At 40.8% G+C, this 26,163-nt stretch overlaps 2 protein-coding genes across 4 annotated transcripts; one reads left to right on the top strand and one right to left on the bottom strand.

Annotated features, from left to right (window-relative positions):
- Positions 1 to 5,514: 5,514 nt before the first annotated feature.
- Positions 5,515 to 11,057, bottom strand: LOC119014713 (phosphatidylcholine transfer protein). Of its 2 annotated transcripts, none has more exons than XM_037090121.1 (6): positions 10,851 to 11,057; positions 9,834 to 9,951; positions 8,627 to 8,706; positions 8,342 to 8,513; positions 7,617 to 7,684; positions 5,515 to 6,337 (listed from the first exon to the last, which is right to left on the bottom strand). In XM_037090121.1, the coding sequence occupies exons 1-6, from the start codon at positions 10,977 to 10,979 to the stop codon at positions 6,263 to 6,265; spliced, it is 642 nt and encodes a 213-aa protein (XP_036946016.1). In that variant the 5' UTR covers positions 10,980 to 11,057; the 3' UTR covers positions 5,515 to 6,262. The 2 variants fall into 2 exon arrangements, with proteins under 2 accessions (XP_036946016.1, XP_036946017.1); XM_037090122.1 differs by having other exon boundaries at positions 8,627 to 8,723; positions 10,851 to 11,023.
- A 2,025-nt stretch (positions 11,058 to 13,082) lies between these two features.
- On the top strand, positions 13,083 to 17,018 carry tmem100a (transmembrane protein 100a). Of its 2 annotated transcripts, none has more exons than XM_037090326.1 (2): positions 13,083 to 13,354; positions 15,737 to 17,018. In XM_037090326.1, exon 2 carries the CDS (start codon positions 15,821 to 15,823, stop codon positions 16,226 to 16,228), a length of 408 nt encoding a protein of 135 aa, XP_036946221.1. In that variant the 5' UTR covers positions 13,083 to 13,354; positions 15,737 to 15,820; the 3' UTR covers positions 16,229 to 17,018. The 2 variants fall into 2 exon arrangements, with proteins under 2 accessions (XP_036946221.1, XP_036946222.1); XM_037090327.1 differs by lacking the exon at positions 13,083 to 13,354 and adding an exon at positions 13,389 to 15,038.
- Positions 17,019 to 26,163: the final 9,145 nt, after the last annotated feature.

Raw genomic sequence — 26,163 nt, 5'->3', positions numbered from 1 at the left:
CAGGTGAGTAGCTTGCAAAGACAATATTGTGTGCTCGTAAAGAAAAAAAAATTTAAAAAAGAGGCCATTCATTTTTCAGGTACGAAATCCTGGAAATGTCGGAGAGTCTCTGCCTGGAACGACGCTGGAAATAAACCTCAGAGACGAAGATCTGATCCGAGAGGTTTGAGGTTTGTCTGTTTTCCAAGTGACTAAAGACGTTGAGTTGTGAATTCGGGTGTAAACGACAGCTGGATATGAAGTAAGACATCAACTTCTTTGTTTTGCAATGTTGGGAGAATGTAAAGAAGTCGTGTTTAAGCGGTTTCACCCTGTTGTCGTTTCCTAAGTGCGCACATAGATCATATCTAAATTACACCGCCTGAAGACAACTCCCTGTTTTATAGGAAACCGCTCATCTGAATAATAGCTCGCTACAGTTTGATGAATTCTCCTCGCCGAGGTTGAATTACCTCCAAATGTTTCGCCGTTTTGATTCACTCGACTGGCGAGCGGCGAGAGAGAAATACAGCTGTGCTAATGTTGACATGAAAACCGCTTCGTGTGAGTAACGTGTGTTAGCCTGAAGACGAATGTTAGACACCAGAAAACATTATCAGCTGGGAACCGTCCAAGTTTCAACACACAGGCTGAGTGTATTAATTGCTTTCTCCTCGTTTTTTTTTTTTTCCTTTTCCTGAAGAACTCTGACAAAACGTTGATAACGGGAGAATTATTACAATGATGGAGGAGAAGTTGGTGTATTTGTGTCATGTTCAGGGCGTCTTTATAAGTTTTATAATCAAGTCAAGAAAGACTTCCTGCCGAGAGCCGGTTCCGGTTTATTCCATCGGATTTTATTTCGGAAAAACTCCGTATGGTGAACGGAGACTCGTTGAACTACACATATGATGTTTGCCAATTTAAGAGATACTTTAGATCACTGTTTCTACGGCGCAAGTTTGTGAAAAAGTTTTTGGATCCAGCCTCCAAAAGCCCAGTTTTTCCTCCAACCAGCTGATTAATTACGCAAAGTTGTCGATGCCTCATTTAAAGTTTCATCATCCGTGAAGGGTTCAACTTCCAGGCTTGTTAAAACACGCCACATTTTTCAGCTTTTGGACGTGTTTCGCGTTTGACCCGGAGATTCCTCCAATTAGACGTGTTGCCAGTTTTGCGTTCGACGGCTCAAATATTCTGTGAGTTAAACGTACCGAACTGTAGCTCCGTTAACCTGGATCGAACAGTTATCGCCTCCCTCGTCTCTATGACCGCAGGCTTCCCACCCAGCCTTCAGATGTGGTCTAAGAGACCAACAACAACAAAATATTACATAATCTGTACAAAACAAATTGTACCTTGCTGCCTGCCATGTGAACTGATGCACTTTACACCCTGACAGTTGTGGTTTGGAGGCAGGAATGTGAGAGTGTCCCTGACATTACAGGAAATAACTGCATTCTCTTTCACTCCGCGATGCCGAAAAAAGAAAATTAAATTCAAGCGCTGAAATCGTTGCCTCCAGTTTCCCCTCTCCGTAAAAAAAAAAAAGAAATGGGCTCACATTAAATCTGCATGCATAATGGAGCAGAGGGCCCTCCACCAAAAAGCCGGAGAGCTGATTAGCGCAGCAGAGTGAACAAAAACAACACACACACACACACACACACACACACACACGGCACATTAAAAGAATAAATAAATAAAACTATTCAGGGTCAAGAAAATCCCTCCACCAATATCTCTAACAGTAATCTATTAAAAATCACACAAAAAAAGCATGTTGAAAAATCAGTTTCCAAGCAGAGCCATTATTTTGTTACCTCTGGCAGACAGCGAGGCACCTGGGAAATCTGAGCTGACGTTAAGGGGCGAGCAGCAGTCCAGCAGAAAAACTAGATCACTTTCTTAAGCTAATTAGCCCTGAATATTACCAATCAAAAAGAGCCTCGCTCTGAAACACAGCGGCCGGCCAAGAAATATATTTGTCTTCCATTTGTGAAAGACTGGCAGTGGAAAGAATCCAGCTCCGAATATTATTCACCCACGACATTCCAGGAGGATAAAACGCTGCGTTGAAGTGGATCTGAGCGTCTGATTTGTGTCACCGCTGCCGCTGTTACTCCAAAAAAACATCGACATCGATGAAACTAGATCTCATCGGTCACGCGCAACATCGCCGCTCGCTTGTCGACATCTCTCTAAGAAGTTAAATCTTTGTCTGTCAACTCACATTACGATTAAAATCAAACGTAGATTTACTCGGGTCGCTGACAAAGTGAGTCTGAGCCGTCTTTCTTTTCTTTGTTTCCTGTAGACTAACAAGCCTGTAAGTCAGAGCTGCAGTTGTGATATTAAGAAAAGAAAAACATTGAAATCTCCGTCACCCCATGTGCCTTAAAGTGAAACTGTTAAAGCATAAATACGACAAAAGTGGCACTTTTAACATTTACTGACAGGCAGGAGAGTAACAGTGGAGCTCGATCTGCCTGTGTGGTGGCGGCGTGCCGGAGATGCTACCGCTAACGTGAGTCACCCAAAAACTTTCTTTTTAGTAAACATTGAATGTTGTCAGTGCTGGTGTTCCTGTGTAGAGACCCTGGTGATGCTACCAGCAAAGTTTCATGTTGTGTCGAGACTTCTTACTGTTTTAAAAATACAGATTTTGATGCTATGGTAAAAGTGCCCGCAGCACTCCCACTGAAAATGAGTTTGACCTGAAAACGAAAATAATAATCATTCTAAAAAGTGGCGCTTTTGTCGTAACTATGCTTTTACATGAAGGTTTGACTCGGGTACATTCACAAACAAAGCCTCGGTTGCATTTTGGCGAGAGTTTCACTTTAAATTTGCGCTCACACCTCTCACGTTAAGTCTGGTGTTGATATCTGACAACTGAGGAGTTTGAGGTCGGTGCAGCAGGTTGTTCTCCGTCGATGCACAACTTCCACCAGCAGAGGGCGTAAACACATCAGAGATCTGTCAGCTGGTCTGTGCATCTTCATTCAGGTAAAGCTGCTGAGAAGACAAATATGTTCATTTGAAAGACGTTCATACTCTGACAGACAGACCTAAAACAAATTATCTCCCTCTGAATATCCAAATTAAGCCGTTTGTAGAAGAAATGTGGGTTTTATCAGCAGTTTTAATGAAAAACACACAGAATGCTCCAGAAGATCCCGACTGATATATCGATTTCTGAATTGTTTTACTCCCAGGAATTGATTTCAGTGCTCCACAACATTTTATAAAGTACATTTACACTTGATACAGTTACACCTGTAGGTCAGTTTAAGACTGAACGTGCTGTCCTGTACGGTTCTCCATCATTTATCTTGTATGCACCTGATTTTATTTGTGTTTGTGTTTAGCTCAGCATAAAACTTCCGTTCATACGTTCTGATTGTTCTGCCTGAAAATGTTCTTCATCTTTATCTAACAGTGATGTCACTGATGCTTCCTGTTCACTTTCAACTTCATTAACAAATCATGAAGTTATCACAGAATTGTTTAATCTGGAAATAAGCATTTAGTAATCGAGGACACATAACAGATATTTGGTCCCGATTCATCGTAATTGATCTTATTTCTATTTTCTGCTACTTTATGCTTTCAGTTCAATATATTCTGGAGACATATTATACTTTCTATTCCACTAGATGTGTTCATACTTCACTTGACACCACTAACGACAACAGAGAGGAAGAGGCGGCTGCATCAGAGCCAATATATTGCATTTTTACAGTCAGTTTTTTGGGAATCAGCCGAAAAAAAATGGAAAATGCAGAAAATCAACTGTCAGATCTTCCATGTTAGTCAAGATATTAACAGGTCTGGAAACTGGACTGCTTGTCCTAAAACGTTCAACTACAACTCTAATTGCTTTGATTGACTGAACTTTGAAACTGACAGTAAAAGAAGAGGAATAAAACACAGCAGCCGACCGAACACCATCACTGCACCAGCAGCTGAGTGACCTCACAGGAAACTACGACCATCTTCTTCCCTCAGGAAACATCTGGGCCGACGCTTCAGTCCCACGACTCATCGGCAGAGAGAGAAACAAGAAAGAAACGGGGAAGTGGTGGAGGGCGTGTCACAGGGTGGAGGTGGAGGTTCCTGTCCTGGTTTCACTTTGAACTCTGCGGTTGAGGAGTAATCAGGAGGATTATAGGGGCGGCGAGGAAGTGACCCCGTAATTCATTGTTTCCACTGACGACTCCTCTGAGGCTGAAAGACGTCGGATACACTGTTTTATTAGAAATCATCCAATGGTGACGTAGTCTGACCGACGACATCGTCACAGTTTCAGATGAATTGTGAGGATTTGCTACTTCTCTTCATGTTGTGTTGGAAAAGTGATGTTTCTGATGGTTAATAGACCAAACAGGTAAGAATATACTCTGACTGATTGGCCAAAAAGTAGATAATTAACTAAAAATTGTAGCTGTAAATTAGATTAGTTGGAGGATCACCTGCTGGAGGAAGAAGTCACGTCCCTGCTGACTCTAGCTGATGCACTTCATCACAGGTAAAGAGATCAGATTGTTATTCTAAGAGTCTGACAGCACTATGAAAAAGTTTTCCGTCTGATTTTGTGCTTAAAAAAAAGAATGAAACCTCTTTTTATTCAACCAGAAAAAGCAGCTAAATGGCTTTTGCTAAATCCACCAGACTCCATTAAAAAAAAACAGGAATTTAAGACACACTTCACTCAAGCTCGTCTTGTTAAATCTGCCAATGGTTACATGAATCAGCTACCTGGTTTGGTCAGAATAAAACTCTTGATTTACAGCGATATGTGAAAATATTCTTTAACCTGGACGCAGTTTAGTCCTCTGTTTTAAAACTTGACATGGATTAACTCGCTTTACTCTTTGACTAGCTTTATAAAATCTTTATAAAGTTTATCAAGTAGTCAGAAAACACACCTGCATTTATTATAAATCTGTAGGAACACTTTCGTATGATTTAACAAAACCGTGTCAGTTCGTTTAGTTTGCAAAGCATTCAAGGTAAAACACCTGGCAGATGACAACAAAACCTCATGGTTACGGCGCGTATTGTTTAACATGCTGCAGTTTAATAGCATCAAGGTATTTTTTATTAATTTGTGTTAGAAGCAGAACACAGAAACAGCTCCTTCCAAAATCATCACACAGTTGAATCAAAAACTAAACATCTTGACCTTCAGACCTTCAAGATGGATCAACTGGAACTCTGTTCAGCCCCTCCAGGGTTTTGCAAACTTTGTTTTTTGATAATTGTTTTGGCATAAATGTCAAATTTCATCACATGTTGCGACATTTTCAGGCATTTGTTTTGAAATGAAGTTGCAGGATCACGTACGAATTGCAAAAGAATCATTGCAGCAGTCGTCTGCTGTAATTTTTATGTTGGAAAATGTGAGACGTTCATGTGGTGATTCAGCTTCACAACCTGGAACGAGCAAGTTAAATTTGTTTTAATTCAACTTCCTGACTAACAAACTGGCACCGAAGTGTGTCAATGTGAGAAAATAAGACAGTTTTCAGTTCCAAATTTCAGATAATACTTTATTCATCTCAATAACACAGCAGTATTACACAGTAATAGGCTTTTTTTTGTTGTTGTCATGACCAGATAAAACCACATTCACCTGTATGAACTGGAGCACAGCGCAGTATGAGTTCAGATCCCCGTACCTTTGATCATACGCACCCATAATAAATCAGCACAGAGTGTCATGACACTACTGTTGCATAAGTAATGACATCATGGGAAAAAAAAAATAATAATAATCACGAGACGCCCATCAGGAAACAGAGAAGATTTGTCATTTTTACTTCGTTATAACACATGAAGATAAAAAGATTCCAGTGTGACTGAACACAGAATAAATCAGTTTCTAAACACAAATATAAAGGGATGAAATCATTTGCCCCAAAGTAGCAACACAATACATCTGAGAATCATGTTTAAACTCTAAACAAGTCTTTAAATAATATTCTACGGACGCCCCTGAACCCTGGAGGAAAGAGGAGTGAACAGTGATTGCACAGAAGAGACGACACAGTATTCAGTTATTACAGTACAGAACAGAACTGATCCAACAGCAGCCGATTATTGAGGACGGCTGGTCATGCACGTCATGCCTGAGAAAACAGCATGCTACAGCGACGAGTAGCAGCCCCCCCCCCACAGGAAAAAAACCTCTAATTTAATCATCAAAAAACCTTCCAAAACTAAAATAAGTAAACTAAGAACCGAGCCCTTTTGTGCGTGAGCCGCCGTTCTGTCAGTTTCATTTCTTCTGGCAGTAGCTGCCGTAGTTGCTGCAGGCCTTCTGCATGTCTGTCAGGAACCCCGGGACGCCACTCTGCACGGGGAAGCAAACACACAAAGAGCGTCCATCAGCAAAGCGTCACCAAACACATGTGCGCCTGGAAGACCCGACCCGGGAGGAGCCGCTGACATCATCCCCCGCAACACATCTGCTAACGATAATGATGGAGAAGCATGAAACAGGCGAAGGAGACGGAGCCGAGGCCCGAGAGTGAACCCTTTAAAACGCTCTCTTTAAAAGGCCTCATCACAGATCCGTTGAAGTAGGTTAACAACGAACATGTGCACGTTTAGAGGACGGTTTCTTCTCGACTTTCACTTGTGAATGAAAGTTAAGTTCATATAAATCTTACCGGCGTCTCACTTTCACTTTTTAGGCTTTTAATCTTTCACTGAAAAGGCTTTTTTGTGTCCTACAAACGTCAGTAACAACCTCATTGTAAGAATAAATTACATTTCTGCCACCACAGATATGTTCCAACTTTATATTTCACTAGGTTAAATTTTAAATGCTGTGTTTGTGGTCTTATTGCTTAAAAAATTACTGATATTTTTGGCACAAACAAGGCGAGAAAATGTTCCGACATCTCATCAGAAAACATCCAGTTTTGTCGCCACGTCTCGTCAAAAGTACATTGTTTTTGTCGCCAACACAGCTGGAAATTTTCCCGACGTTTGGTAGAAAAATATCCGGTTTCGTCGCCACAAACGAGGCTGGAAATTTCCTAAAATCTCAAACATGGATGATCATCGAACTAAACCAACATGGACCCGAGACGAAAGTGGTGCACCATTTTTTGTTGAAGAAAAAAGAACAAGGAAGAAGAAGTGTAACTGTTTTCATACAGTATAAGACTCACATATGTCACGTATCAATACACAACCACCTCCTCAGTGTTTTCTACCCTGTGCTGTTTTTTTCCTTGTGCAGCTGAGGAGAGTGTAATCCCCGCAGGCAGCCGTTCAAATCACATAAATCCCCCTTCCTCGTTGGGAAATGTCTCCAGATGAAGCTGCTTTACACAAACTAAACTCAGTTCTCTCCACTGTAAATCCTGCACAAGCTAAAAGGGAGATTTGCTGCTAACTATATTATTAATTTACTTCTAAAACATGAGAATAAAATCACCTTAAATCTGCTTCTTTTACATTTAAATAACACCTCGATTCAATTCTGTTATGTTACTTACATGTTACTATTCTTCCAAGTTTAACCGTTAAGTGAGGCCACTGCCTCTTAATCTGCTTAATGGATTATTATTCAGGTTTAAGACGTTAAATATTTCATGCTCTTATTGTTTGCATGCACTCACCTTAGCTGCCCAGTTCACCAGCCAGGTAGGAATCATGCCACCAGGGTTGTCGAAGTAATTCAGGAAAACTGAAAGAAAGAAACCAGAGAAAACTTAAAAACAAACAGTCTGAAATGTAATTTTTTTTACATGTTTCCAGAGCTCAAGATGACATTTGAAAACTGTGTCAAGTGTCCAAAACAGCCGTCCAGAACCAGAACAAAGGTCTGGACGATGATGACACTATAATAACATTGTGTTAATGCTTCTCTCACACTTAAATGGTAACAAACGTTGATATATCTACCTGAAGTGAAAGTACAGATGATACTAATACAAGATGAAAGTCACACCAAACTCCATTCATAAAAACATTGATTTAAGGGCCTTGTTTTTCTTTAGCAGTGGCGCGCCAACCAAAAATAATCACCTTTTAATTAAAATGAATTACAAACCCCTGGCTTGATGTGTGGGATGTACAGTAAGCCGAGTTGAAGAGTGGATCTCTCAGATTTCATAAATGTTTTCAACCACCTTTAAAGAGATATATAACTGTGCCCAAGGGAGAGGCTGAATTAAATCGCCTGATTTGTAAATGGAGTTTGGTGTGAGCTGGTTTCTGAGCCAAACAGCCCTCCAGATGTTTCCCCGTGTTAGTGTGCATTCACATAATTTCTGTAAATGTTTATGCTCGACTTTCACTCAGATTGGATAGCGTATCATCATATCCCCTCATCATGAGCTACCTCTGGTTCCACAGCCTCCATCGCTCTCCAGGGCGACGCTCTGCTTGTAGTCTTTGACCCGCAGCACTCCGCTCTTCTCTGCACACGCCGTCTCCGGAGAACTTCTGGCCAGGATCACCCAGATCTTCCTGCCGTCCACGTCCAGGTCTTTCCTCTCCCTCACATACACGTACTGAGAGTTACAGCTGTCAGGGAAAAAAAAAAAAGAAAACGCTCTCCGATACACCCTGAAGGGAAATAAACTTTGAGTGTTGACGTGTTTGACTCGTTGTGTTAGAAGGATACGTCTCTGTTTGACAGCGGGAAAGGGTATTTTACTTCCCAGTAGATTGCATGCTGTCCGTCGAAGTCCTTCTCATAGAGCTCTGAGTAAAACAAATAACTTAAACATTAAAAAGAAAAACATCAGCTGCAGGTGGATGAACACGAGACGCACAATACATTTAAAAATGATGGGCAACACATGGATGTTATAAGGTAACTGTGATATTTGTAAATTACTTTTTCCTGGTTTTTAAGCGCTGAATTACAGTAAAGTGATGTCATTTTCTTTACTGTTCTACTTGTTCTCATACATGAGATAATTATTCCTAATTTATCAAATTGTTTGCATGAGTACGACACAATATCGTGGCCATATTTCTAACAATGTTTGGTTACAAAAATATTGTGATATTCAAGCCAAAAGCTTCAAAATATCACAAATGTATTTTAAGGTCGTATCACCCAGTCCTTGTTTCTATGGTAAGGAAATATGGTAAGGACACTGGAATTGTCTTTAATAAAGATAATTAATGAAGTTTGACCAAAGAAATAGAAAGAAAATAGGACGAAAATGTATTTTTAAAGGTTTAAATAACTGTGGCCTCCCAGTGGGCTAATGTTGTTTCAATAAAGTTTCTCTTGATCAAGAGAAACCTTATTGAAACTCCACTTAAACACAATATTATCACAATGTTATTCTAAGGTCGTATCACCCAGCCCTAGATCATTTAAAAAGGAAATTGGAAACGGTCTTTAATAAAGTTCAAGGTGTACATTTGAAAAACTACCTGTAACCAGTTTATTAGAACAGAATTTTAACTAAAGGCCCCCAAAAGACTAATGTTGTTCCTTTTAAAATACCTGTGAGCCAAACAGATTGAAGAAAACATTTAAAACACAACTTGACCATTAACGTACGTTACCACCACAGACAATAAGACTTAACCAAAAACACACACACACTACTTAAACTATGAGTAAAACCACACACGCTACATCTAAAACGTTTGTGATTCTGAAGCTGGATCTTTGTTTTTTTTCTACAATATAATATGTGACTATAGACTAGAGAAACAACATGTTACCTGCAGCTTACTGTAGAGGTGCATGAAGGTAAGATGAGGGTGACATTTAAAAAAAAAAAGGTTAATGTGAATATGAAGATGTATTCTGGATCAGGAGAGATGAGAGAACAACGTGTGAACCTTAGCTTTAGTTTAGTTTTTACCTTTTGCATATGAATCCCAGTGTTTGCGATACTTCAAGTCCATGTAGACATCTGCACACAGCTCTGGAGTGCAGGTGTCGAGCACACCAAAGACTTTGTACTCGTAAAGTCCAGTTTCCTGAAGAAAAAAAAAAAAAACAGCACATGAATTTTCCCTCTTTCAAATGCAGACTTCATGCCACACCCACAGTATGTAACTAATCCCAGACAGCACAACTGTGATTAGAGCCGGTCTGCCTGCAGCTGGAATGAGGAAGTGGGTTGGATTTTATTCAGACATGTGTGGAGACTCTTATATCACATTGAAATGTAAATAAACGAGGCACACTGCGTTCAGAATAACTGATTTTGTGGCCGAATGTATGCCTACCTGAGAGGAAAAGTAAATCCACACCAAACTCCATTCACAAAAACACACATTTAAGGATGCCTTGTTTTCCCCTGTAGCAGTGAACAACACACCTGAATAACTCTGAACGATTGAGATTATTCACGCACTCGCTTTGTTTACCTCTTGCATACGTTACTTTTTGGAATACAATTTAATTGTGTGTACTTTCACTTGCTTATTTTATGTTTCTTTTGGTCAAAATGAATTAAAAAGTACTTCATTAATATGTGAGATGTACGCCGAATTTAAGAGTGGATCATTCTGATTTAACTAATGTATTGATATAGGTTAGATCAGGTGGACAGCCTGGCCCAAAATGTAAGCAATTTTAAAATGACAGATTTGCAGATGGAGTTTGGCAGGAGGTTTCTGTCCCAACAGCTCTCGCTTAATTTCCGGGTATTTCCACTGTCGGCCGCTAGGACAACACAGCTGATGTATCTTCTAATGTTTATAATACGTTAATTACATTACATATAATTATCTCACATCAGTTTTCACAGAGATAATCAATGATCGTAACGACGCTACAAGCGCAGGAGCGGAACCTCAGTCGGATTCTGACTGATTAAGGCAGAACCGTCCTTCCGGTTGTAAAAAGCAGCACTTTGATTTATTTTTCCTACCTTGTCCAAGAGCCGGTAGATTTTCACTCCCATCGTCTCGGTGAAGAGCTCCCATCCTCCCTCCAGCTGCGGCTCGTCCAGCTCCCTCCACGCCTCCTGGAACTCTTCATCTGTGAACTGCAGCGACATGACGGCTCCTCTGCTGCAGCAGCACCGCGGCGACACACACGGCTTCCGCTCTCACCTTTCACAATAAAAGGGTTATTGATTGAGGTGTGCACAACAAGGGAAGTTGTGTTATATTTAGCCAGGTAGTTTAGGTTGCAGTACAGTTTGGAGTATGATTGTCTTTATTTAAGTATAACTTCAGCTCGACTGCATTTATATTTGTGTAGTTATAACTACTCACTTAATGTGATTGTTTTACGTTCATTGTATTGTATTTTTATACTGGACTGTATTTAAGTAAAGGTTTATTTTTACAGGATGGTCTTGTTCATTTAATTAAGTAAAGAGTTGATATACTCCCTCCACTTCTGATGATCTGCTACAAGATTTTATTCTTTAAAAATCTGAATTTCACTCCACTTCAGGCTTTCACAATAAGAGACATACACTCTAATTTGCAGGGGATTCAGCCCCGAGGTGCTCAAACTGTGGCAAGGAATCATATTTTACAGTAGTGTCACCATACATTTTGTGTTTGTTAATATGTTTTTATGACTTTATTACTGAATTAATTGGAGGAAGGTGATACGAAATTAGGGGAAGCAGAGAGTTTGAAATGCTCATGAGATTTTCTCCTACTTTAACCTGAATATCCAACGTCAATGAGGGAGAAATGTAAAAAAAAATGGAAACTTGAGTCTTCTAAGAAACATGTTTAACAAATTAAGAGAAACTGTCTTTCATCAAACTTGTTCCACAGCTGATTATTTGGCTTCTCTCTGGATTTAAACGCTGACCTAACACTATGTGAGACTCTCTCGGGGATCACTGTTATTGTCATGGTTACGTAAACGTCCCACAGCAGCCATCGATTCACAGTCTAACACCTGTTGTTCACACTGTCCATACATTTACACAGTAAGGTATCTGTCCCTTCTGCTCAGGGATTGTCTCTCTGTTACGTAACACTGATTATCTCACACTAACAAATGTGAGCTGGGATTTCTGTTTCTCATCTGCTTTTCAAATCACCGCAAACGTGTTTTTAATATCCAGGACAATAATGTTCAGCTGTCAGCTGTTAGCTGAATTTATCCATCTCTAAAGAATCACAGAGTGCCATCAGTCACCTGCAGGAGAAGCTCATCATGTTCATGGTTGTTTTTATTTTACAGTTTAGATGCAACTCCAGTTTTATGCTTATTGCTTATGTTATTTTAATGTTCCTATTTGTATTGTATTTTTACTTTATTCCTGACATTCTACTTTATTTTACTTGTTCAGAAAGGTGATATATAAATAAATACTATAATATTTTTGTTGTTGTTGTTGTTTATTTAGAGGCAAACACAACAAACAACATAACACAATATAATATGACAAAATATAACAATAAATAACACAATATAACATAATATAGCATAACATAACATAGTATCACGTAAGACAATATGGCATAATATAACAAAACATAACAAAGGAAACAACTAACACAACAAAGTTAAATGTAACATAATATAACACAACATCACAAAACACAAGATAAAACACCATAAAATAATATAACAACATAACACAACAAAATACAACAGAATATAACATGAAGAGACCAAAACTAACAAAGTTGTACATAATATAACAAAACACAACATAAAATAATATAACATGATATAACTAATAATAACACTTCATAACACAATGCAGCATAATATACATAATATAAATTACAACACAACAAAATACAACACACTATAATATAACAAAAAACATGACGTAAAACAAAATAACACAACAAAGTTAAACATAACATATCATAACACAACTCAGCACAACACAACACAATATAACTTAACATACATTAACACTTGAACCGACGTCTATAATGTAAACATTTAATTTACACTCATCATGATTACAGTTTGTACTTTTTGAACATTTTGAGCTTCAGCGTCAAGCCATCTAACCGGAAACAAACTGGCTGTTTACACAATAAAAGCATCCAATGCCTTGTCAGCAGATGCAACAAACTCTGGGTTTCTGATGGGAGATTTATTTTGAAATACACCGGAAATCACACTTCCCCTGACTGCGTGTAGCTTCACGGTCCCGTCATCGATACTTGAAATAGTTGGTGTGAATGGGGATGGCAGTCGGACAGCAGCTCCGAACCTGAGGACTTCACAGGGGGGACGGTCCTCATGAATGGGAGTCAGATTCCAGTCCGGCTGTCTGTCTGTTTATCTGTTTGTTTGTTGTCGTCTTCAGCACAACAACAACAACAACAACAACACTTCTTCGCCCTTTCCAGCAGATGAATGTGAGTGAATATTTCATGAGAGGAGTTGGACCGAGGAGCTGTGAGGAGGCTGCGGAGCGACATGGAAAACGTCTGTGAGGTAACTCAACTCTCCTGCGTCTGCATGTGTGCACGGAGCAGATCCTCCACTCTGACAACTGCTGCATGAAGTTTAATTTACAGCTAATTAATGTAACTGTGACTCCATATACAGTTAAACACATGCAGATGGTGCAGATTCATTTTCTGGAAATTAGGAGTATTTTTTAATTTTTATTTTATTAATTTGCAGCAGCTTAAACAAAGATAAAGTCTGTTAGAGATGGTGTAAAACACATTTTTCTTTTTCTTTAAGTATTCACAGACACATTCCACTGAACTTCCAAGTGAACGCAGTTTGAGTTTTCTTGTTTATTCCACTGATATCAGAGGAAGTGGCTGTTTAACTAAAACAAAGATCTTCTGATAAACACTGCAGACCTTTAAAATCTGTTTTTTGGGGGGTTTTACATCCTTAACTGATTTGTTAAGTGAAAGAAAATTAGCTGCCAAACATTTTGAATAATTTTTTTTTTTTTATCCTTTCAAGCGTCAAATGTTACAGATTCCAGCTTCTCAAATACAAAGATTTGCTGTTTTCCTGTCGTTTAATGAAGAGTTTTGGACGGTTGGTTGGTTTATAAGAAGCTATTTGAAGATGTCATTTTGGGCTCTGGATACTTTTCTGACTAAACAATTTAATCATTAATCAATACGTTGATTTTTCATGTGTCTGTGATGGATTGTAACATTGTTTTTCGCTTTACGTTTAAGAGTCTGAAGAGACAAAATTCTCTAAAAAGTTGAGTGTGTCGAGCAAAGATTCTTCTTTTTCTACTGCTGTCTGCGTTCAGGCACAACACATGTTTTCCTTATCGATTAATCTGTAAATTATATTCTTGATTGATTAGTTTCTGCAATAAAATATTGTAAAATGCACCGTATAAATTCCCTGCAGCAAAATAATCTGTCTTGTTTTATTCAAGATTCACTTTGCAATCTTTAAGGACAAAGAAAAGCAGAAAACCCTCACATGTGACGGGCTGCGACTAACGATTATTTTACTTTTTTGATTGCGAAGGCCAAAGATGTTCAGCTTTCTGTCTCTGAGGAGTAACTAAACCGTAAAATATTCACATTTAAGATGCTGAAATCAGAGAATTTAGATGTTTATTGTTGTAAAAAGTTACACATGGCATTTAATCGATGATCAAAATACAGCAAATTGCTGCAGCTCTCAGAAAACAATCAACCAGTTAATTATTTCACTCTGTCAGGAATAAAATCCTGATGTGGAATCTGTTATCAGCCACTTAAAAACCCAACATGCGTCATTTTTAAAGCTGCTGAAAGTCCCAAATGTTCCTCTGAAAACAGGACAAAACCTCAGCACGCAGCCACTGAAACAAATGCTTCTAATGCAATGAAAACGACTCAGCAACACGTGTTGAGACTGCGACACTGATGCAGAGTGAAAGTGACACCGTCCTGCTCGTTTATCGTCTGAATCACAGCTTTTCCTCCCTGCAGACGTCGAGGTCGAGAGGAGGAGGACGGGGGAGGAATGAGTGCTTGTGAAATTGCTTGTGATTTCGAAGCTCCTCGCATTTCACGGAGCAGTTTGTAATGTCATATCCTGCGCTCTCCAGGGAATGTCTCAGCTCGTGCTGGGCTGAGAGGTCCTGCGTCATTCAGGCAACCTCCCCTGACTGGGTCAGGAGGCGGCGGGCGGATTGTGCAAAGAGGTTAGTTTAAAGCAGCAGCAGGGTGGCTGCTCAGAGGAACCCAGGCAGAGTTGTGAAATGTGGTGTTGAATTCTCAGAAAAAGCATCTGCGGGGGTCTCTTTGTCTTTCCAGTGTTGAGCAACACGTCTGCTCTTTCACTGCTGACTCCACTTAAAACATGAAAACTGATGGAAAGTCAGGGGGAAGTTGGACCGACAGGACTGAGTAGAGCGCATACCTCCGCCAAGGCACAACAGTCCCCTTTAATTCAGTCAAGCTTAATCCAATATTCTTATGTTAACTCATCGCATCTGAGAAAAGACTATGCATTCTACGCCTGAGACGCCTAAAGAAAAAAATAATTTTCATGTGTGATGTTTGCCGAATTAACAAGAAGGACCAGTTAGTTAAGAATTTGTTATTGACGGCATTTCATTGAGTTTCTAAAGTTTCCCTTAATTACACAACTCTCAAAATTGAGTGATTTTCTAAGGGAGTCTGGTGACTGTTTCCACGGGTGTCAAAGAAGCAGCCCGTATCGGTTTCTGTTTACTTTTGATCATCTATAAATGTAATGCACTTAATGTTGAATTTACAAGAAGGCAAGTTTTTGTGGCAGAGTTTTGCAAAGTTTGTTGAGTGCTTAGAGATGCGAAACAGCCTACATTTTCATTTTTGTGTGAACTTTTCCTTTACTGAGTGGTTTCTTCCTCCACAGACCGGGAGACCCTAGTGAGGAAACCTGGTAACAGCGAGGAGGAACCATCTGTGGTTGGTCACCAGAAGGCTCCTTGATCCTGCGATGCCAGAAGAAGCTAATAAGGACGCCATGAGAACGCCAGCGACCTCAGAGAAGGTCAACAACAACAACGAGCGTCCCGCAACACCCGTGACGACCGTGAACATCCCCCTGGTCAATGAGGTCCAGCTGACCGCGGCCACCGGCGGGGCCGAGCTGTCCTGCTACCGCTGCACCATCCCGTTTGGCGTGGTGGTCCTCATCGCAGGCATCGTGGTCACCGCCGTCGCTTACAGCTTCAACTCACACGGGTCCACCATCTCTTACTTCGGCCTGGTGCTGCTCTCGGCCGGACTGGTGCTCCTCGCGTCCAGCGCCGTCTGCTGGAAGATGAGGCTGGAGAGGAAGAAGGAGCGGCGGCGGGAGAGCCAAACGGCCCTGGTCGCGAACCAGAGGAGTATTTTCACATGAACAAGCCGGTCGACACACATCCTGGTTCTCTGAGTCGTCGGAGAAACCAGCTGTGGACAGATGTTGTCCAGCATTTGGATCCCCGACCTGTAAAAGCTTTCGACCGCAGACCCAGAACTGTAAGCTTTGAAGACATTGTCGGGGATTTATTTGTCAAACAGACGCGGAGCATCTGGCGAGCTGGGAACGCGGCCAACAGGAATGTATCACAATTAAGATGAATTACCACTGTGCGAAGCGATGTAGAGGAAGTCTCCCATTAATCCGCCCGTTGGATGTGGCGGCTTTGATTGTTGTGGGAGGGATTGTGGTATGAAAGAGCGCAGGAAAAGGAGAGGGAAAACATCCAGGACAATGATTCATGCCTCGTTTACTATGTTTTAACTCGGACACATGTGTTTATAAAGTGTTCATCTCACAGGGAGGGATTATGGATCGCCTGTTATGGATGGTACTTGATGAGGACTGTGTTTAAAATCTGACTGTATATCCTGTTCAGATCAGAAGGCACGTGATGTTATACACAGAGAGAATATTTAACCGTACATATATTTTCTCTTTTAAGCACTTTGATCCGTAATAATCATCATTATTCAACATTAAACAACATCTATTAACAATAAGCGACACGTTCAGAATTCTCAGTCATTTTGAACTTCAAATAATCAAGTAATACTGTAAATTGATATTAAATGTAGCATAGGTTTTGTTTTCATGTAATCATTTGCATGTATTAACTGTCAACATGACGTCATGAGCTTTAATAAACTCGTTAATACAAAAGTTGTAATCTGTGAAGAGCGAGTTTCAGTGTTTATTAAGACCAGATTGATCGAGGATTGTTGGGACGGATGCTAAAGTTGTCATGTCTGGGGACAAGGTTAGCCTAGCTTAGCATAAAGACTGGAAACAGTAGAAGGCAGCTAGCTTATAAGTTAAAAAGCAGCACACCTAGCATCACCTCTGAAGCTAACTAACACATTTCATCTCATTTGTTTGAGGACACACCGTGGCAGCGACTTGTCAATCACAAGGTAGCCACGCCCCCAAAGAATACCCTGCTTTATTGTCTATTTCACTCTAAATGAGCCCAGAATTCACAAAATGAATGTCATGCTGTGTTGACGAAGACTTAAGACTAGAAGACTGACACCATAAACTCATTGGGAAACTGTTTAGAGAGGAAATAAATAAAGTACGGTCATTTTCTCATAAGCTTATATACAGTTGGACTACTGTTTGAAACCAGTGGAGCCAGTGGAAAATCTGGACATTGACATCTAAATATTTTTGCTTTCTACTGTTCCCTGATTTCTGTTTTGTTTGTGGCATGAGTGAGATTCAACCAGAAACCAACAGCAAGGCAAAATCTCCTTCTAGCGCTGGGAAAGGAGGCGATCAACATTTTTTGTGGGTTAAAAAAAACCATGAATGCTATAATTTGGGGTAAAAATGGTATTACTGAGCTCTGCAGAGGCAATAGAAGGAGTATTTTTTCCAGGCTAGCTGCTTCATCTTGCCTCCAGTATTTATGATATGCTGTGCTATGCTAAGCTAAGCATGTACTGACTCTTTACACAACAGATTAACATCAGTGTTGTGATTTTGCTCTGGGAATAAAAGCAAACAAGCTAATTTCCCCCAAATATTTAACTCTTCTTTTTATTAAAAAGTGATAATAATAAAGTTAACGCTCTTAAAATAAACTTGTCAGGTGGACAAACAGCTGTTTTTGATTACACACAGGTCAGGATTTGAATGTTTGCAGGAACTCTTGATGAGCTGACGTCACTGTTTTTGTTTCTTGGAGACGGTTTATGAGTCGGACGAGTGATGAGTTATATTAACATTCAGCTCTTTGCTTTTTCGTGCTGAATTGAAGGAAATGTCTCTCTCTCTCTCTGTCCCGACGTACGTGGGTGTGCCGGAGGCTTCACACACAAACAGACTGCCTTCTGTTGATTACCTCAAATAATCAAACTGAGTAAGGTAGGGGGAGAAAAAAAAAAGCTTTGGATTGTCATGTCAGTTAAAATAATAAGCTTTGGAAATATTAAAACATATCTCAATTAAATAAAAAGTCATCTCACTCCAGTGTTACAAAATCTGTGACACAATGGAGGTAAATTTAATATATCCATTGAAAACAACATTTAAAAAGTCTATACAAACATCTCTCGCCAGAATCATTGATCCCATAATGCCCAGATTTAACAAAATGCTTTTTTTTTTTTAATGGTCACTCTGTCAGATCAGCTCATCCAAGTTATGTCGTGAAGTTGTCGGGTCGTTGGGAGGCATCCTGGATGCTCCGGCTGTGGCCTCCACTGTGACACACAACATGGAATAAACTCAAAGGGTCCTTCAGGTATTTTTAAACCTGGGCCCTCTGTTTACGTGCTTGTGTTTGTTTTGGAAACTGGTTCCATTTGATCGCCTCAGCCACCAGCCTGCAACGTAATCCTCGAGGGCAACTTGGCCTGTCGAATCACGTCCACTGAAAGTGCCTCTTTTTGGCCCTAACAGGCTCAGACTGAGTATAATCCTTTTGGTTTTAACCACAAACAGCTGTTGTGTTGCTCCCACCAAATCCACCAGGCTCCATTTACAGAAACAGTCATTTTATCTTGGTAAAGCACGAGTTCGACGGAAATGAAATTAAACCCACCGAAGCGGTCTTGGTTCATCTGTCCACTGTCCCAGCAAACACTGGTTGGTCGACATAAAAACCCTAAATTCACAGAGCTGGATTCAAAAAACTCTGGAGAGGAAGGAGAAACATTTCGAAATTCCACATTGAAGTCATGATAACAACATCCACTGATGAAGGCCAAGAGATGCTGCAGAAAGCTCCAGCAAGACAAAGTTCAGAGGAGTCAAGAATCAACCCTAAACACCCCTGGACATCAGTGATCATCTCGTTTTAGCGAACTGACCCTTTAATCGTCTATTTCTAGTCTGTTTATTTTTCCAGTCTGGCCTCATCACAGATGTTGTGACTGTGTTAATTGAGTTAATATACTGTATCATCCAAATAATCATCAGCTCATTTCTCTGCCGGCTCCTCCAGACATCTCGGGGATATAAATTCCCTGCGGTAAAAGGAAGTTGAACTCTCCTGTTTGACCCGGTCGGGTCTAAAATAGCCTGGACGTGGAAGTGTATTTATAGGCAGCATTTGCGTTGCTATGCGTCCCCGTGACACCAGACACTACAACTAAATGGTTTTCTTGCGTCAGAGGAGAACCTCCAACACACTTTGTCACTTTTGGGAGATCACCGCCACACACACTACCCAGCGCTGAACGGACTCTGAGACCAGATCGGTGACACATTTATGGGACACATGACACAGCGAGGCGTCCCCTGCACCGCTCGACAGGTTAGAGGAAGGCAGACTGAGGCTGGAAAAACGGGTGACTTGATATGAGGTTTGACAGGTGCTGTACACCTTCAGCCTCTTTACACACTGCTGGCACCTCATGCAGGGACTGTGTTGGTCACTTTGTGCCTGGCGTGGTTGTCATTCCACTCTGTGCCACGCTGACGGGTTAGTTTATCAATAAACAGGAATGACTCGAATCCTGCTAGTGGAATTAGTTACGTCACAACAAGGAGAGTAAAATAGTCTGTTAGTATCTTGGTATCAATTTATTTTCCAGGTTTAGAAATGTGATAATGGAGGGAGATATGGATGAAACTGAAATAGGACAAAGCGAGGAAGACGAGCAAGGCTTTCTTGAAGCGTTTTTTGTTATATTTGTAGAAAATCTCTTAACATCCAGCCAGCAATCAATGAATCAAATGCTCTGACTCATAAAAGAAATACAAAAATCAAGCATTTATGGCTGCTGACACAAAAAAGGCAGAGAAAGTGCAGCCACAATTTCTCAATGCTAACATGTTAGCTTGACAGTGGTAGCCATGTCTACGCTCCTTATCTTAAGCGATACATGAGGTCGTAAGTTATGGTTAGCAATGCCAATGACGTGCTGTGTTCAAACTGAGCTGAAGAACAGACTCATTTGGCGGCTAATGTTAGCACAAAGCACACAACCTCTCTGCCAGAGAACAGGACCCCGGATGAGGTTATAGACCTGTTCAGTGGCCAACATTAGCACAAAGCACACAGCCTCTGAGGCAAATTACAGAGACACTTATGAGATTACAGACTTGTTTAGCAGCTAACATTAGCACAAAGCACACAGCCTCTGAGGCAAATTACAGAGACACTTATGAGATTACAGACTTGTTTAGCAGCTAACATTAGCACAAAGCACACAGGTGTATGTCTGGTGTAATGAATAAGTGTTGCACGGCGTAGCCTTTTCAGATTGAGGTACATTCAGGACTATTTTTCTTGTGTTTACATGATTGTGCCGTTTAACACAGTTATCTATGTATTGATTCGTCCAAAAAATGTAAGAGAGCTTGGTGACTGTAGCATCTGGGTGCTTTGGGGTTTTAGGTTGGATACTTGCTTGCTCCTGCAGGTTTCTACAATCTTCCCAACTGGAGTTTTAAAGAAATAAATCAGGGGCCGGCAGAGAGGGAAAACAAAGCAATCAAGTAAGACAGAAAGGAAATAAAGGAGGAAAAGAGGAGGTCTGAATGAAAGGAAGGAAACAAAGACAGAACGAAATAAATCAAGGAAGAGGAGAAATAAAGAAGGAAAAGAATAATGAATACATGTATAATAAATGAAGAGGCCAGAGGGAGGAAAGAAAAGAGTAGAACTTCAGAGAGAAATGAAGAAATTAAAGTGGCCAGAAGGAAGGAAGAATAAAATCCGACTCTAAATTCACAAAGCAGATTTAATTACGCTCCAGCCTTCAGGTCAATGTAGTGGATTAGTCCAATAATTCCCCCTGAAACACAGAAGAGGAAATGGAAAGTGCCAGAACCTCAATTCTGTTCTTACTGGTAAGTACAGCACTTTGGTTACGACACATTTACTTTCCACCTCCTTAAACAAAAAAGAGAAGCCAAACACAGAACGAGCTCAAGTCTCAAATTCCAGACTTCAACCTCACCGATTGCACATTGTTCAAATCCGACAAAATTAAACGTAATGAGGTGAGCGTTACAGGGATCCTGGTCCGGTTCAATAAGACAGCTGTGCAGTCGGAGCATGAACAGCGACCTGACAGCTCCCCCCGACCAGCTGACCGGACTGCAGCGACATTCGGTCATTTTCTGGAACAACCTGGAACAAAAGGACGGGGGGAGATGAATGTTTTCAGAGGCTTGTTGTACTTGACCTGGACCAGGTCGTCTGATTGTTAACATTACTCTGCAGGGCTCTGTGGCTGGAGGAGGAACAAATACTGTGTGGATAAGATCTGTTCCAAGAAAAAGGCCAAAACTGAGTTCACGCTCTGTATTCTGAGAGCAAAGATAAACCGTCCGGGTGTCAGGAGGAGAAGATGGAAGACTGAATCCAAACTCAGGATATTTTAGGCCGACAGTCTCAGTCTCAGTCTCTCTCTCTTACAAATGAACCCCCAAAACAACATGTATGATCTTTAGCTTACTGTATGTGACCTTTGGAGAGGACTAATGACAGGTGTAATGGACCGTAGTGGTTCCTGAACTTAACGTTGTGAAATGGTTTCAGTTTGGTTTAGTTCAGCCACCAAAACTACTTCATTAGGTTCAGGAAAAGATCCTGCTTTGGGGTTAAATACAAACATTACGTTACCCAACTTAAATCACTTACTGCTGCTGGAGGCTGCAGCCAAACTGTGAACCCGAATTGTGGGTTGTAATAAGCTGCTTGCACAGACGGATGGCCCGACGTAAAGCTCTTTTCACAAGTCATAAGGATTCATCCTCTGCAGACCAGGAATGTCGTCCGGTTGCTGTTGAGATGTGGACGGATGGTGGACAGATGCTGGACGGTGTATTCGTGAACGGGTTGCGGGTGTCTCTGCTGCTGGAGAGGACGCCGCCCCGCTGGAAGGAAGTTGAACACCAGAGTCAGATGTGGACGTAAAGGTGAGCCAAGCCGTGTCTATGAAACACCTCTCGGTCTCACGCAGCAGCTCAGCTCCTTCCTGCCCCAGCGAGGTGTGTCTGCTCCGTGATCGCCGGGTTTTTAATTTGAGGGAAACCACAGCGACGGATAATGAGGTGAGTGAAGACATTTCAGTTTACATCCAACCTAGTTTGTTTAAAGCGTACCGAAGACTTCAGCCAACTCATATACAAAGAAATCTTCCTCCATCATCCGAGGACCTGATCTTCCTCAGGTCTCAAAGTCCATTGTGGATCGTTGGCTTTTTTTCGACACACCTTTTCCACAGGGCGTTCATGTCAGAGTGCCAAACCTCTCCGCTGAACATAATGAGAGCCGGCAATATATTACAGTGTGACAGTGGCGGTCACTGACTGCACGATATGCTCTCTCTTTGACTCTTTCATGTGCTGCCAGCGGTTCTTGGAGTGTCTGAAGTGTTGGCTGCCCACAGTCCCCAGAGGTGCCGCCGGCTCGGTTCGCCCTCATTCCACCACATAATAAAGAGAAAGCTCTTCCTGAACAGTTCCTCCCTGTTTCACTGTAAAATCCCGCAGCAACAGAGCAGCGGTGTCATCTCCAGTACGAGAGGCTACATAAAAAAACTTTCTCCTTCAAAGCTTCACATGGACTCAAAGCTCAAAAAACACGAGAAGCTAACTCGCCATGAAAGCTTTTGTGTCCTGACTTTCGTAAATATTCCAAAAATCATCTTGATAAATCTCAATATTTCAGTTGCTTGATGATAAAATGCTCGTTGTTTCAAAAGCAACAACTCTGCAGCTACAGACAAACACTTTAGCTCACTGCTTTGGATTTACAGCTGTTGGTCTTGATGTTTTCTACCAATCGAGCTGTAAAAACCCAAACCTCTAGCGAGCGTCTCCCCTCAGGAGTTGGAAAATAAACTTGAAACCCAAATGCAACCCTGATGTCCCGTCGCAGTGATCAATCATCAGTCAGCTTGTGTATTCGCTCAACCCACACTTCTTATTGAACTGACTTTTTCTTTTGATTAAATAAGAATTTTCCATCCAGAAAGCAAGAAAACACCCGGCTTTTATTTCACATGACATCATCGGTTTATTTAACTGATTAGAGAAGTTTTCGAGCGTTCACACCCAACGATCTGCGTGCTCGTAAACTGCTGAGACATCACATCGACTTTCCAATAAATTGCTTTGGCGCAGGGGCTTTTTTATTCTTTGATGCTTTCTTGTCCCTTTCCTATTGTTCCTACACTGACATGTCACTTCCTAATTAAACCCAGGGGTGTAATACCGATGAAAATAAAATGTCAGGGATTCAGAGAAGTGTATGAGGCCACCATGAAGCTCATCTGAGAGTTTTTATCATTTGCTTCATTAGTACGAACACAAAAGGATGTTTTGCATGTAGATCTTGGGACAGAAAACCAGCAGTTGGGGGAATCGTGCTGCGGTTTGATTTGATCCTTTAATTTACTGCCGCGCCACATCTGAATCCTCCTCTCTGCAGTTTGAAGTTTGTGGTCAACAGCAGAAGAAGAGGGAGGAATAAAAGAGGCAGGACGCAATAACAAACAGAACAAAAGGAACGTTAACACCCTGCTGTCGGTCCCATCGTGCGTCGACAATGATTACGTCCATATGTGTGTGAGAGGGGGAAAAAAATAAATAAAATCACCACCAGTTTGACTTTTTTTCTTCTTTGCAGGCAGCTTGTTTGGCTTCTCTCCGGACTGTGATGCCACTCTGACGCACAAGACATTGCAAAAGACGGGGAAATTGCATGAATGGCCGATGTGTCAGCGTCTCGTTCATCCTCCCACCGTGCGATTAGATACTGAAGCCGACTCAGAGGCTCATCTATGAATACCAAGTAAACAGGCTTGTTTTTCTGAAGAAATCTGGATGGATGGAAGATTCTGGAAAAAGCTGATTCCTTAATCTGTGTTTGCTCATCAAAGATTTCGCTCCTACTGTGCTGACGTTGATCGCCTGTTACATAAATATCTGACAAGAGCACGTTAAGCAACTGGAAACTGTGTTTTTTAAGCTCCCGCAGATCAAAAATCATCTTTTATCACAAACAGGTCCATGAAACGTTAAACGCATGGATCCAGTCCGATGACGCAAAGGCTGCAGCGCTGATCACACGGAGTCAAAAGTGCATGAAGCATGAACGTCGTCAATCCCTTTCAGAAGCAGTAATGAACATCACATGCAGCCGAGAGAGCGTTCAGGAACATTATGTCCTCTCGTAGCTGAGATCTGAGAGGGTTTCTGATGAGGACACGCTGCCAATCGCTCCGTATTCTCATGCCATGTTCAGCCACAGGAGGGCGAGAAGTTGAATCGATGACCAAACAGCTCGATGCACCTGTAGAATCATCCTCCACACGGTCAAACACAGACACCTGTGACTTTCTGCCACGCTTTGCTTTGCTTTGTGAAAATGTAGTGAAAAGCTCAAAAATCAGGAGCTCAACAAGCAGTGATGAGAGGCACCAAATCATCTTTTACTTTAAAAATGAGTCCCACATACAGGCATAATGTTCTTATAGTATTAAAGTAAAACTAGTTGTTTCCAGACAGTTGGATCATTTCATCGGTGTTGTTCAAACATATCCGGAAGTCAAACTGGAGTAAAAGTTAAGATAAAATGTTAAAACATTACTTTGTTCATGAATATATGAGTAGTACTTGAGTAAACATCTCAAAATAACTGACATTAAAGGTACTTTAGCATCAAAAGTACAAGTAAAAGTAGATTATTTACATGCATCTGTACTTCTTCTTGATCGATGATCAGATCTGATATTTCTCAGTTACTTGTAGTTAAAATGTCGGCTACAAAATAAATACTTACAACCTCTTAAATGTAGCGTAGTAAAAGTATAAAGCAGGTATGCATTTAATATTCTGTTGGATAGTTTAATGAGTATTTGTACAGTGTTGACCAGAACCAGAAGTTCCTCGATATTTTACTTACTTGATGCTGAGCTAGAAGAATAAAACAGAAGGAGCTCTTCGAGGTCGTCATTTTTAATTTCCAACATGTGTCCCTGAACACATCCTGCCTCTGAGGAAACATCCAGCATCAATCCTCACTTCAGCCCGGAGGACACGTCAGGACACCAGGCTTAAATAAATGTTTTCTTTAATATAAAGTGAAACAAATAAAACAGGATAATAGATAATGTTGGTAAAGTGCTCAGAGAAAGGTTTTATTAAACCAAAACATCATGAAGTGAAGAATTTAAAGTCTGATAATGACGTGTGGAGGATCAGCTATTATTGTGGATGAACTATATTCACATTAAGCTTGTTTTTCATTGATAAAGTAGATATTTAAATATTCAAGTGACAGATTTCAAGGCTTTTCTTTCTCTTTAACACTTCTGATGATCGATTAAGTAATTCAATTTCAAGGAAAAACTATTTATATATCTTTAAATATCTTAAAAAGGAGAAATCTGAAGACGTCACATCAAGTTTTATGAGTTTGTCTCTTTATTCTGACATTTCATGAACCAAACAAGAAGTTGCTTAATTGAGAAAACAACAAGCAGATTTACTGATAATGAAAACGATGTTTGAATTAAATCTGTTTTACGCTGAAAGAAGGAAACTCTTGAATATTATTTCAAGGCACGAGAGAGATTCTCTCTTTAAATCTCTTCAAGATGAACATATCTGTCACTTCTGAATCATTCTGGGATTAAAACCAGGGACAGGATTTGGCAACCGCAAGCTGTTTTTCCCCTCCGTCTGTAAATCAAGTAAATAATTTGAATGGCTCAGGGAGGAAATGAGAAGGTGTGCCCGACGTGCCCGCCGAGGTCATTCAACAAACACAATGATGTCATGGGAAGTAGCTTCTTCACAGCGCTTGGTTTCCTTTTTTCTGCCGAGCTGCTGAGCTTCTCCGTGATGCC

This window comes from Acanthopagrus latus, chromosome 23, assembly GCF_904848185.1.
Source record: "Acanthopagrus latus isolate v.2019 chromosome 23, fAcaLat1.1, whole genome shotgun sequence".
NCBI lineage: Eukaryota > Metazoa > Chordata > Actinopteri > Spariformes > Sparidae > Acanthopagrus > Acanthopagrus latus.
Note: the sequence above shows the minus strand (reverse complement) of the source record. Positions and strands in the feature narration are given on the sequence as shown.

Excerpts from the sequence above, each read along its gene's own strand:
- LOC119014713 (XM_037090121.1), bottom strand. The coding sequence starts at position 10,979 with ATGTCGCTGCAGTTCACAGATGAAGAGTTCCAGGAGGCGTGGAGGGAG. Across the intron at positions 9,952-10,850 it reads TCTACCGGCTCTTGGACAAG|GAAACTGGACTTTACGAGTA; the intron begins GTAGGAAAAATA and ends TTTTTTCTTCAG. Across the intron at positions 7,685-8,341 it reads TGGAGGCTGTGGAACCAGAG|TTTTCCTGAATTACTTCGAC; the intron begins GTAGCTCATGAT and ends TCTTTCTTTCAG.
- tmem100a (XM_037090326.1), top strand. The coding sequence starts at position 15,821 with ATGCCAGAAGAAGCTAATAAGGACGCCATGAGAACGCCAGCGACCTCA.